The sequence below is a fragment of the Tenrec ecaudatus genome, chromosome 2 (assembly GCF_050624435.1).
Source record: "Tenrec ecaudatus isolate mTenEca1 chromosome 2, mTenEca1.hap1, whole genome shotgun sequence".
Taxonomy (NCBI): domain Eukaryota; kingdom Metazoa; phylum Chordata; class Mammalia; order Afrosoricida; family Tenrecidae; genus Tenrec; species Tenrec ecaudatus.
This window is the reverse complement of record NC_134531.1, coordinates 149777193-149789893: the sequence shown is the minus strand read 5'-3', so window position 1 is coordinate 149789893 and position 12701 is coordinate 149777193. Positions and strand designations below refer to the sequence as shown.

The 12701-nt window shown below is 45.8% G+C and overlaps 1 protein-coding gene across 3 annotated transcripts in view; it reads right to left on the bottom strand.

Annotated features, from left to right (window-relative positions):
* ARHGAP26 (Rho GTPase activating protein 26) overlaps window positions 1–12701 on the bottom strand; it is a 522575-nt gene that overhangs the window by 314645 nt on the left and 195229 nt on the right. For all 3 annotated transcript variants that reach the window (XM_075541756.1, XM_075541758.1, XM_075541757.1), the window contains exon 11: window positions 7660–7738. In XM_075541756.1, coding sequence (XP_075397871.1) covers window positions 7660–7738 — 79 coding nt within the window. The remainder of the gene's footprint in view (window positions 1–7659; window positions 7739–12701) is intronic.

Below are 12701 nucleotides of genomic sequence, written 5' to 3'. Positions count from 1 at the left end.
CAAAGGAGTAAGTAGAGAGACAGGATAGGTCTTGCTACTTTCTAGACAGTACAGGCAGGCAGATATAAAATCTAAAAATTTCTGGCATTCATTGTCAATTAGAGAGGTAGCTTTCAGTGAGATTTGGTGAGACAATACCTTATCTCCACACACCTGTTAAGTACTATTACTCTCCCCACTTCACAGTTAGGTAACAGAGGCTCAGAGAAATTAGGTCAGTTGCCAAAGGTCCCAAAACAGAACCAGGACTGAAACTCAGGCTGGCTGATTCCAGAGAGCAAGCATTTAAACTCATGACCCTGCCAGGAAGTAACGAGCAAAACAGAAACCCGTTCCCATACAGTGAAACCCATCTGTGGAAATGCAGTGAGTGGTGTTAGCCACACTCTCTGCTGGGCCTCGTCACTGCAATGTGTGCATACATTCATGTGCGTCTGTACACCGTATAAATACATACACACTTTAAGGGCCTGTATTTTAAAGAAAGGCTTAGGAGCATGGCAGCGCAGCGCTGACCCGTTGGACGCTAACCACAAAGCTGGCAGCAGTTCCTGGGGAGAACGACGGGGCTGTCTACTCCCCTCAACAGTGACCGTCTCAGACACCTACAGGGGCCGTGCTCTCCTGCCCCACAGGCTCACTGTGACTGAGCATCGATTCAGCAGCAGGGAGTTTGGTTTGGTTGGAAATAAAGGCTTCAAGTAATGGAAAGGAACTCCTCAGGAGACAGGGCCTCGCTAAAATCAATCCTTACACGCAGCCACAAGGGACCAGTGCTCTGACCACATTGTGTGCTTTCTGTAAATTCACAAAGAGCTGGCAGATAGTAAGATACTAAATTTACATATATTATATATCACTTGTGATATACACATACATGTGTGTATATATGCATATATAACAGGAACAGATAAATACACATATTTATTTTATTGATATAAGCTATCAATCCTAATTCCACTGTCGGTGCTAGAAACACCATATGCAACAGTTGAAAAGTCACATACTTTCCCACCAGGAGTCTAAGGGGCCAAGGAAACATTCAGCCTGAGACGTTCTCGGGTACGGCCCATGGGTCTCTGCCGCACACCACCAACGGCCAAGAAATGGAGTAGGAATCATAAGCGATACCCACATGTAGGCAGTCCATTCAAGGCCTGTGGCTAAGAGAACCGCATCTCGGTGGTGCTCTCTCCTTTACATGCATTCAACAAATATTCATCAAGCACAGATTCTTTCTCAGGATGATCTGTGATCTTGGGGAGGGGCTGTTCAAGGGGACAGAGATGCTGTGAACAAGAAAGTTGAGATCCTTGCCTTTGTGAATTTCTAATTATAGTGAGCTGATACTGACCAGAACCCAAGCCATTCAACACAGAAGTGAACTAAGTGAACTCAATTGTAAACCAGGTAATAGAAGAGTACTTAATTCATTACCTCCAAGTTAATTCAATAAGTAATGGGTACTTATTTTGTTTCTCAGCACTCTACTGAGCATTGTATGTACAAAATATTAAAGACAAAGGACATGACTGAGCCCCGCCCCCAGTCAGTTGCCCTCTTTCTAGAATGACAAGGCACAGAGGTGTAAGCTAAGTGAGGAAATAGTAGACGTGGCTATCCGGATGTCTGTCATAGCCCACAAATATTTCGTGGCTAGGGAATTCCAGGGAAAAATTCTAACAGTAGACCAATATATCGAAAAGTCAGGTATTTACAAAAAAAAGAAAAAAATTCCACTGAACCCAAGAATTCTGATGATTTCCTCAGTCACCTATGGTAAAGTTCTTTTTAAGTGTACGGTTAAATCCAAATTAAATAGCAAGGATTAACTACAAGAGAGCATATTTCTAACCTGAGGAATCAGGAATCTGGATATCCTCTGGATTCATTCGCCCCTTCTCTGTTCTGCGCTACAGAGGGGGGTGCTGAGAACGAGGCACAGTGGCTCAACTACTGGTGGCACTGGATCAAGACCACACGACATACAGGCTGCCAGGGTAGCTGGCAGGGGCTGACCTCACTCCTGCTGGGCCTTTGATGATGACATCACACTGCACTTCTACGCTATTTTCTAGATTGGCGAAGGGGAGATTTATAAGACAGGTGAGAAAATAGTTTTGCTTTTAGGATGTGCTGACTTGTTCTGGCATTTTCTTCCAGGATCATGGGGCAGGATTTTGGGAAACAGACCTAAAGGGAGTACAATAAAGCTGCCGTCATGAGTGCTCCTGATCTGATCCTGATTCAGCAAACCCAATGAAAATTTTTCAAAATTGCTTATCTTATTCCAGGGCTCACTAAAAAGCCTAATTCACAGACTTCCTGATACTCAAATGCCTCCAGGTCCTCCTGTCAACATAGCTTTCTTCTAAACGCCACCCTCGATTAGATCACTAACAACGTCACAACTTTCTGGCTTCTCAGTTAAGAAAGAAAGCTGCATAAATGGGTGTGCGAGAGAGTTTATCATTCTTCACATGAACACAGCCATTCTAAAAAAGATCTCCTCCTTTCAACTTCCTTTCCCACAGAGGAAAAAAAGTTGAAACAAATCCAACCATAATCTCTATTCCCATGAATCAATGCCGTAATATCTGGCAGACAGCAGTCCAGCAGTAATCGGGGCTGCTGCTGGAGGTGGGAGGTCACACTGTGGAATGTCTATTAGCATCATATTGTGGTCGCAAATGTCTTTAAACCAACAATGACAACATAGATAATAAATACAGTAACCTGCACAAGGAAGAATATATGATGTGAGTAGATAGATTACGGAATGTACTGGTGTAAGGCAATCTATGAATATGAGAATGAATTAATATAGCTGAGAGTTGTTGGAAGGAAAAAAGAGAAATTGATTTAAATGTGGAACACAAGTGATTTAAATGTGGAAAGTTATGCATTATTACTTAGATGGAGAGTAGGTATTGACAACATAAAAGAACGACCCAATTCTGAATAGTATTTGAACTTCCAGATTCAGATGGGCCCAAAGCCACTTACCCCTGCTGTTGAGGTTGTCTTGGTAGCAGTTAAGGAGCTGGCCCACGTACAGCAAGCCCATTTACAATGGGATCAGACCACTGTGATCCGCAGATTTTAACACTGGCTCCTTTTCAAAAGGAGATGGCCATCCCTAAGTCAGCAAGCTCCACTGAAACCTCTTCAGCATCTGAGTGACATGGAGGCCTCAACTATGCACTCAAGGTGCCCAGGCCAGGAATTGGACCTGTGTCTCACACCTTGGAACCGACTATCCCTTGGGTTTGTAAGTTATATAAGTCTACCAGTCAGTCTAGCTTTCTTCTGTTGTCATCGTTAGGGGCTATTGGGTTGGTTCCGAATCAGAGTGACCCCATGTTGAACAAAGCTAAACCCTGCCCGGTCCTCTCCATCATCTGCACAGTTGTTTCTATGTCTGGGCCTATTTCTGTAGTCCCTGGGTCAATCTACCCCACCAAGGAGGGGTTTCCTCTCACTCACTGCCCTGCTACTTCACCTTTTCCTTCCAGGGACTGATCTCTCCGGATAACTTGTCCAAAGTACATGAGATGAAGTCTTGCTATCCTCGCTACTAAGGATCATTCTGGCTGTCCTTCTTCCACGACAGATTTGTTTGCTCTTTTTTCAGCCCATGGTCCTTTCGACATTCTTTGCCAGCACCATAATTCAAATGCTTCAGCTCTTCTTCTGTGATCCTTGATGTCTAACTTTCACATGAAGAAGAGGTGACTGAAAATACCATGGCCTGGGCCAGGCACTCTTAAATCTCAAAGTAACGTCCTTGCTTTTCAACAATTTGAATAGGTCTTTTCACAGCAGATTGACCCAACACGACACATCATTTGATCTCTTGACTGCTGCTTCCATGAGCACATTTAAATTGGTTTCCATTAACACGGAAGATATGGGTACTACAGCACAGCGTGGTGAAGAAATTAGATGGTGGACAACTATCAGAAAGGATAGCATCTGGGATCTCAGAGGCTTGTTTTCAAACAAGCATCCCTTTGGGGTAGACATTCACATGAAAGAACCACACCAACTTTCCTTAATCCAAGGATTGCAGATGATATACCGTATACACTCGAGTATAAGCCGCCCCGAATATCAGCCGAGGCACCTAATTTTACACAAAAACTGGATTTTAAATGTGCTAATAAACAAACTCAGCTTATACATGAGCATATACGGTAATCCAAATCTGAAGGAGGGAATGTTATCAGCGCTTAAGCTGTGAGACTCTGGTTTGCAGAAGGCTATGCAATAAGCGTCTGGTGATTTCCCTTTGACCATAATTTAGAGATGGTTATCACATGGAGAGTATCACAGAGATGATCATAGTAGATTACAATGATAAATCTGACTTGAAAGGCTTTGATACACTTAGAGCTTGAACTGGATTTTTTCCCCCTTCAAATTGGAGTTTACCTCTGTTGTGTTTTGTTATTGCTGGTAATCTTCTTGACTCTCTGTCCTGTGTTTTCCTATGTTTCCACTACATGGAACCCAGGACAGGTGAATGTATAGAGCAATAACTGGAATATGGGCTCCTGGGGGTACAGCAAGAAAAGTGGGGGGGGGGGTCATGGGCAGCTGATATCAAGGACTACAAGGAGGAAAAAAATAGTTTAAAACTGATTATGGTACAGATTATACAACACCGCCTGATATGACTGAACCATTGAATGGTATGATGTCTCGATGATGTCGTAATAAAATAGTTTGGAAAAAATTGGGTTTCCTTCATTAAAAGTAATCATTCAAATTCACTCTCTAAGAAAAAGCCCCCACACAATGCTCATTGTAGTAACCCCAAGTCCAGTTTCTTCCTCCATTACATCTCCATCAATTCAAAAAAGATAAGCACCTTCCCTTTACTCTAAAAGAAATGTGCTGAACTGTAATTTATAGGATTAACTACAAAGCTATGCTATAAAAATCAACTAATCTGAGATTCCCTTAGGGTTCTCTTCAACCAAACATACCAATGATGATATAACAAAATCAAAGTGCACACCCTCACCCCCTAAAAAAAGAAATCCGGTTCAAAATAATCAAAACACAAGGGGGTAGAAAATAAAAAGATAAGAGCTACCATTAAAATATCCCTGAAATACAGGAAATATTGTAATATCAGCTAGGAAAAGAGGTTTCTGCTCCCTCACCAAAAACAAAACCCCCAAGGGCGTAGGATTTAACTAATTAGGAAGACCGTGATCACGATCGGGGCTGCTAATTGTCTCCTGGGCATGAAACTGCAGTTGTGCTCCGGCAGGGCCCCAGCAGTGGCACTGTCAATCACACTGTCATCAGCTGTCTACATTTACATCTTTCTCTAGGAAACTAAACATCAGAGGAGGTTCAGTTTTCAAGGCTAGCTGTAAGTTCCTGTGAGGAAATAATGTAATATTTTATTCAGAAACAGAATGATTTCTATCTCCAATCGGTTTTAACATATATATTCGGGAACACGGTGTTTCTCTCAATAATACCACACGTCCTGTCTGCAGAGGCCAGATGTTAATCTGTGGGAGCACGTAAGTGGTGAGTCAGAGAACAAGTACAGAGGGGTGGGGATCTGAGTGAAGGTTCAAATGAAGCTGGGGACACAGTTAGGCTCACTGGGGGACAGGACTGCTGGGGTCGTTTTAGAAGCCAAGGCTCACGTGCTGTGACAGGGTTTTCCTCCTTCGGTCTTTCCTCCCCTATGAGCTAAAGAGTCCTTCGAGAAAGCCCAAAAAGGTATTGCAAAGCTGAACTAAGAATTCTTTGGTGGGAACTTGGTATTTCATCTTTATTAAAGATTAAAAACAAACCTATTTCTACAGCTGCATGTGGATTCAAATTCTGGTTTTGACACCATGGTGGAGACTGGCAACTACACATTTTATTATTTTTCCCTGGAGTGAAAAAAACAGCCCTGCCTACAGGCCAGGCTAGGGAAAGGTATGGACAGCTTCAATCTCCCATCATCCTTTGCCCTAAAATTCTGTCTCAGCCAATGGCGTATGTTTAACAGTGATGTGTATAACTGATGGGATCATCAAGCCATGCTTTGAATGCTTTCATTACCATGATCGGGCAGGAAAATGGCAATGACTGGCGGTATTGGACTAGGGCTGCCAGTCACCGAGGTAGCAAGGACAACTCCCTTACGGGCTCTGGGAGAGAAAGAAGCTATCTTACTTACAGCATTGCACTTTGAAATCTCTGCGTAATAGCAACCTAGCCTGTGTCCTGGCTAACACAGTCACCAACTTTATGCAACTTGGAGTAAGTTGTTTGATCTCTCCAAACCTCAGCTTCCTTATCTGTAAAACGAATTATGACACTTTTTACAACTGCATTTTTAATCAGACGCCAAAGGGAATACCGTATTCTATATAAATAATATGCATGCTATAAGGTTTTCACATATACTTCTCGTGTGTCAATTTCCTCGCATACCAAATGAGCTGTACGTAGGTGTGCACTATTTATAAGGGTGCATGATATGTGAAAAAGCAGTACAGTAAATTCGGAGATCTAATGTACCCAATCCAGCGCTTGGCACAGTAAATTGCTCACTTTAGGGTAAATAGTACTAGAAGAGATAAAGGATTACTCATGAAGGAACATGTGAAACGCACATAAGATGTACCCAAGATATAGGCCCTAGTGTTCAGCAAATATTGAATTTACATATGTTCAATGAGTACATTCTGTGTATCAGCAACACAAGAAAAAAAAACACAAGCAGCAACTCGGACACGCATATAACAGGACTGCCCTGACTCCTCACTTAGTGGGTTTGACACATCAGGAGAGGCAAACACTGCCCAGGAAGATTGCACGCACCCCCAGCTGCTCCCTATTTCAGGGGGGGCATCATCTGGTCCACAGAAATCGCCAACACATCGCACTGATCTCCACCTCTTCTTAGGGTCTGAGGGGCAATTCTGGGGAGTATCAGGCAGAATACTACCCCACTGAGCTCTGGTGGCATAGTGGGTTACAGTAAGGGCTGCTAACTACATAAGGCCAGCAGTTCAAGCCCACCAGCCACGCCTCAGGAGGAAAATGAGGCTTTCTGCTTCTGTAGAGTTACAGCCTCAGAAACCCACAGGGTCTGCTCCACCCTGTCCACAGGGTCACGACGGCTCAGAATAGGCTCGAAGACGGTGCGTGAGTGGTTGCTGGTTTCTGCTTGGGGGCTTTCTTTCTTTTTTTTTTACTATCATGCAGAATGGAGTCCTGAATGGTACCATTAAGGCCTTTGGTGGCTCAGTGAGAGTTTGGAGGTTTGAGTCCACCCCAAGGTGTCTCAGAAGAAAGGCCTGGCAATATGGTCTGGAAAAGCAGCCCCCGAAAACGCTATGGTGTGGGCCTCTACTCGGACACTTGTGGGACCAGCAGGAGGAGGGGTCCAACATGACGTCTAGTGGATTTGACACACAGAAGCCAGGCTCCTTGAAGCGTCAGGAGCCATATCTACCGGGAAGCAAATATAAGAAATAGGCAGACACGTCAACGTAGGGAGAAAAAATTACTGATAGAGCCCTGGTCTCAAGAGCCCCTGGCTTGACAGCAACAGTAACAAGTCATTTCACTAAGGAAGCAATAAACAACTCAGGGCCTTTTTTTCTTGCTTCACTTCCCTGAATTGTTACTTACAGGTTCCCGGCCATCCATGGCTTCCATCCAGAGCCGCCGGTCCTCCTCCGACAATGCCTGCATGGTGATAACCCCTGGCCTGTGGAGAGAGAAGGAGCAGGGCTGTGAACCCAAAGCCAAGCGATCCAGAGAGACCCAGTGAGGTGAACCTTAAAGGAGACGTCCCCTGGGCAGACAGACCGGCTTTCTGAGTTAACAGCGTGGAGAGAAGCAGACAGTGGCTTCTCCAAGCCATGCTCACCCCCCACCCCCAACCCAGCCCCCTTCCCCAGCCAGGAGTGACAGGGAAGGGACATGGATGAGGGTGTGATTCCTATAGACCCTGCTCATTCCTTGACATCTTAGTCACTTTTACTCCCCAAGGTGCTTAGCAGGGTGCCCCACTCACAGGAAGGGGCAGTAAGGATTCATCATGGAAGTGAATGGAATCGTTGAACTCAAGATAAAAAGAGGGCTTCCCAATGAGGGCGGTGGCGGTAGCACAACCCCGGGAATGTTCTACCTGCCTCAGAATTGCTCCATCAGAAATAGCCCGGCTATCAGAAGATAAAGGGTCTGGGGTCTTAAAGGCCAAAAGGTAAAAAAGCGACCATCCAGCTCAGAAGCAGCAAAGCCCATGTGGAAGAAGCACAGCAGTCTGTGCAATCACGAGGTGTCGATGGGATCAGGTAATAGGCAATTAGACATCCCCTTACAGAAGGGTCTCGGGGAGGAGATGAGCCAGTCAGGGTGCAGTGTAGCAATGATGAAACATACAACTTTCCTCTAGTTCCTAAATGCTTCCTCCTCCCCCACTATCATCATCCCAATTCTACCTTACAAATCCGGCTAGACCAGAGCATGTACACTGGTACAGATAGGAACTGGAAACACAGGGAATCCAGGGCGGATGATCCCTTCAGGATCAGTGGTGTGAGTGGCGATACTGAGAGGGTGGAGGGAGCGTGGGTTGGAAAGGTGGAACCAATTACAAGGATCTACATGTGACCTCCTCCATGGGGGGTGGACAACAGAAAAGTGGGTAAAGGGAGACATCGGACAGTGTAAGATATGACAAAATAATAATAATTTATAAATTATCAAGGGTCCATGAGGGAGGGAGGAGTGGGGAAGGAGGGGGAAAATGAGAAGCTGATGCCAGGGACTCAGGTAGAGAGCAAATGTTTTGAGAATGATGAGGGCAATGAATGTACAAATGTGCTTTTCACAATGGATGGATGTATGGATTGCGATAAGAGTTGTATGAGCCCCTAATAAAACTGTTTAAAAAAATAGCTCGTGTAACATTATGGGAGTCTCACCTCAGTGACACAGAGAGAAAACACCAAAGCTTGAGGAACCCCTGCCTCCGACTATCTAGTTCAAAGCTTCCAAACTGCTTTTGATTCGGAGGCTTTTGTAAGTACTTGGCTTCATAATTATGGAGACAGAGAGGAGAGAGGAGAGAAGAGAGAGGACATGGTGGGGGAGGGGAGGAGGGGAGAAAAAGAAACAGGGGAAGGAGATAGGGCTGATGAGTTCAAACAAACCTCCAACCCACTGTGCGTGCCCCAGGGATCTGCGTGCACATCCCATGCCGGGCGTTAAGTGCTTTGCACACATTAACTCCTTTCACCTTCTGACAGAATTCTGCTTGCTGCTGAAAACTGAGTGCACACCCTGCAGCAGCATGCGCGGAGCATCACACCTGTGCCAGATGGCCCTCGGCAGGAGACAGAGACCACACGGCCTCTGTGCTCACTGAAGCAGGAGCTCTTACCCTAGTGTCCAGAGCTGGTCCCCAAAGCCAGAAACCACCTCCCCCACGTCCTACACATCCCTGCATTGGCCCTGTAGAGCCATGCAAACAGCCTGGCCGATTTGCCAAGACAACTGCAGCCCTCCATAGGTGAAGAACTGCCAACTAAACCATGTCCTTAAAACCGGAGAAAGCCAAAAAGGCAAAAACATCCAATTACCCACTGAGCCCCAGTACCGTTAGTGATCACAGAGCAAAACAGAGATTAACACTCATTAATAAATGAGCAGCAACAACAACAACAACTAAAAATACATGAGCAGCACAACCCTTGGACCCCCCACTCCCACGCCTGTTAGTGCCGATCCCTGATAATCCATCACTACTCCCGGCTGATTTCCACTGTGCGGAGGGCACGGGAGGAGCGCCGTGAACAGGGACAGCAGGCTGTTCTACCGTTTTCACACTGGGTGATACCAACCCTGGGGAAGCCAAGGCATGGGGCACTCAGTCGGCCCTCTGGACTTAGGGTTCTTACAGACAAAATGGGAGATGGGAAGAGACTTTGTTCTGGAGCAAGTTGTTGTTGGTGGTGGTGGTGTGTGTTTGCACGCACACAAGTATGCAGGGAGATAATTCAGTGAACTGAGGTTGAGCTAGGTAACAGGACAGGCTGTCGTTCCTGTGCAGAACACAGAAAGCCCCGGCACCATGACACAGCGAAGATGCAGAAGAGACACCCCTCTCTCCAGAAGCCCCTGGCAGGGTTCTCTCTCCTCTTCTCAGACATTCTCACTCTCACACCCAAGTGTGCTCTGTCCCCATCTGTGGTGCAGTGGGCCACACTCACTGGGTGTCCCCAGACTCTGTGCTGGCAGCTGAGGCTCCACCGGGCTGACCCAGGGGACACAGTGTATTGATTTTGTCCTTCCACGTTCCGAAGAGCCTAGCACAGAGTGTTCACAACTTTGCAATGAGAAAGACTCTGAAGTCCGCTGGATCTTCGAGGGGTGCCCAAGTGCTGTGCTTGGCGCCCCTGCTCGAGCCCCAAACATTCCTTCGTACGGAGACCCAACCATCCTACTGGGTCCGAACCTGGAACTGGGCCTGAGAACTTACATTGTAATCGACTGTCCAAGCCATCTGACGTACAGTTAGGTCTCAGGCCCACTACCCCAGGCTGCCAGCTTCATTCCCACCCTTTCCTTCCTGCTCCCCATGTGCTAGAGAGAGCACAGAGACACCCTCCTTGACCTTGGGGTCAAATACCAATATGCTTCCAGTTCACTTCCTGCTAAGTGTTCGCCAGCAGAGGAGACCACAACAGTGCCGGGCACACCAAGGCCCCAGGGACTCGCACATATCATGGCAACTTCACAGTGCCCAGTATGACATTTCCAAGCAGAGAGAGTCTCAGAGTGCAGGTTCACGGCAGCCTGGAGGCAAGGAAGGCTGAATTTCTTGGCCTTGGCAGCCGGAAAAGTCAACAGGATTGGTTTTTGTTTCACAAAGACATATCAAAATGCAAGTAATTTTTCACATGTGGTTTGCTTCTTCTTGCTCTTCTATATTTTATTTTTTATTTTTTTTCTTCATTTTTTTCTCTTTTCTTCTTTTACATTTTATTAGGGACTCATACAACTCTTACCACAATCCATACATATACATACATCAATTGTATAAAGCACATCCATACATTCCCTGCCCCAATCATTCTCAAGGCATTTGCTCTCCACTTAAGCCCCTTGCATCAGGTCCTCTTTTTTTTCCCCTCCTCCCTCCCCATTCCCCCCTCCCTCATATGCCCTTGGTAATTTATACATCGTTGTTTTGTCATATCTTGCCCTATCCGGAGTCTCCCTTCCCCCCTTCTCTGCTGTCCCTCTCCCAGGGAAGAGGTCACATGTGGATCCTTGTAATCAGTTCCCCCTTTCCAACCCACTCACCCTCTACTCTCCCAGCATCGTCCCTCACACCCTTGGTCCTGAAGGTATCATCCACCCTGGATTCCCTGTACCTCCAACCCTCATATGCACCAGTGTACAGCCTCTGTCCTATCCAGCCCTGCAAGGTAGAATTCGGATCATGGTAGTTGGGGGGGAGGAAGCATCCAGGATCCGGGGGAAAGCTGTGTTCTTCATCGATACTACCTCACACCCTAATTAACCCATCTCCTCTCCTAAACCCCTCTATGAGGGGATCTCCATTGGTCGACACTTGGGCCTTGGGTCTCCACTCTGCACTTCCCCCTTCATTTAATATGATATATATACATATATATACATACATATATACATATACACATATATACACATACATACACACACTTACATCTTTTTTTTTTTTGCATGATGCCTTATACCTGGTCCCTAGTGCAGCAGAACAGCAAGGGAATGGAGTGGCTCTTCTATATTTTATATGTGTCATACGGGGTGAGGCGGTTGGGCAGTAAGGAAAAACAAAAAAGAAAACTCAATAGATTGGAGTTAGCATAATTAGTTCTAATCATATCACTACCCAAATGACATCACTCTCTCTCAGCCACTTGTAGATGCACGAAGGTCACAGAAGGACTGGCTTTCCTATACACCCAGACAGCACGAATTCACTGCCGAGTTTCTCCTCTTTCATCACAATGAAAACCACTAGGACACAAATCTCACTTGTGGTTGAATCTCCAAGAACCAAAGTAAAAGGGCTTACTTACTTCACTTGGAAATCAAAAAAATAAATTTCCAACTACATTCACTTCCCTAGGAGAGAGACGGGGCTTTCGACTCCCATCAAGCCTGACAGTCTCAGAAACTCACAGGGGCAGTTCTGCTCTGTCCTACAGGGTCTCTAGGTGTCCACTTGAACTTGACTCCATGACAGTGAGTTTGGTGCTTGGTTCATTTACCCCCCAACACCTCCACCCACAGCCAGTGCAACACTAAATAATACAGGTACCACTTTTCATGGCAGCCTACGACTGGCAGCACCGGAACCCCCTCCAGAAAGGATAGAAGGGCGAAGGGCAATTGGCAAGAGGGCAGCACTGGGAAAATACAATTGGAAAATCACTTTGGCAGGATATGCTAACACTAACCATGCAACTGCTCTATGACCCTGTAATTCTACCTCTAAGTATATAAGCAAGAGAAATGGATGGACATGTATACCAGGAAAACAGACAAAATGCTCACAGCAATATTATTTGTCATTGCCAAGCCAAGCCCAAACCTACTGCTAGCAATTCAATTCTAATTCATAGCAACTCTATAGGCCAAAACTACCCTGATAGGACTCACAGGGCTGTAATCTC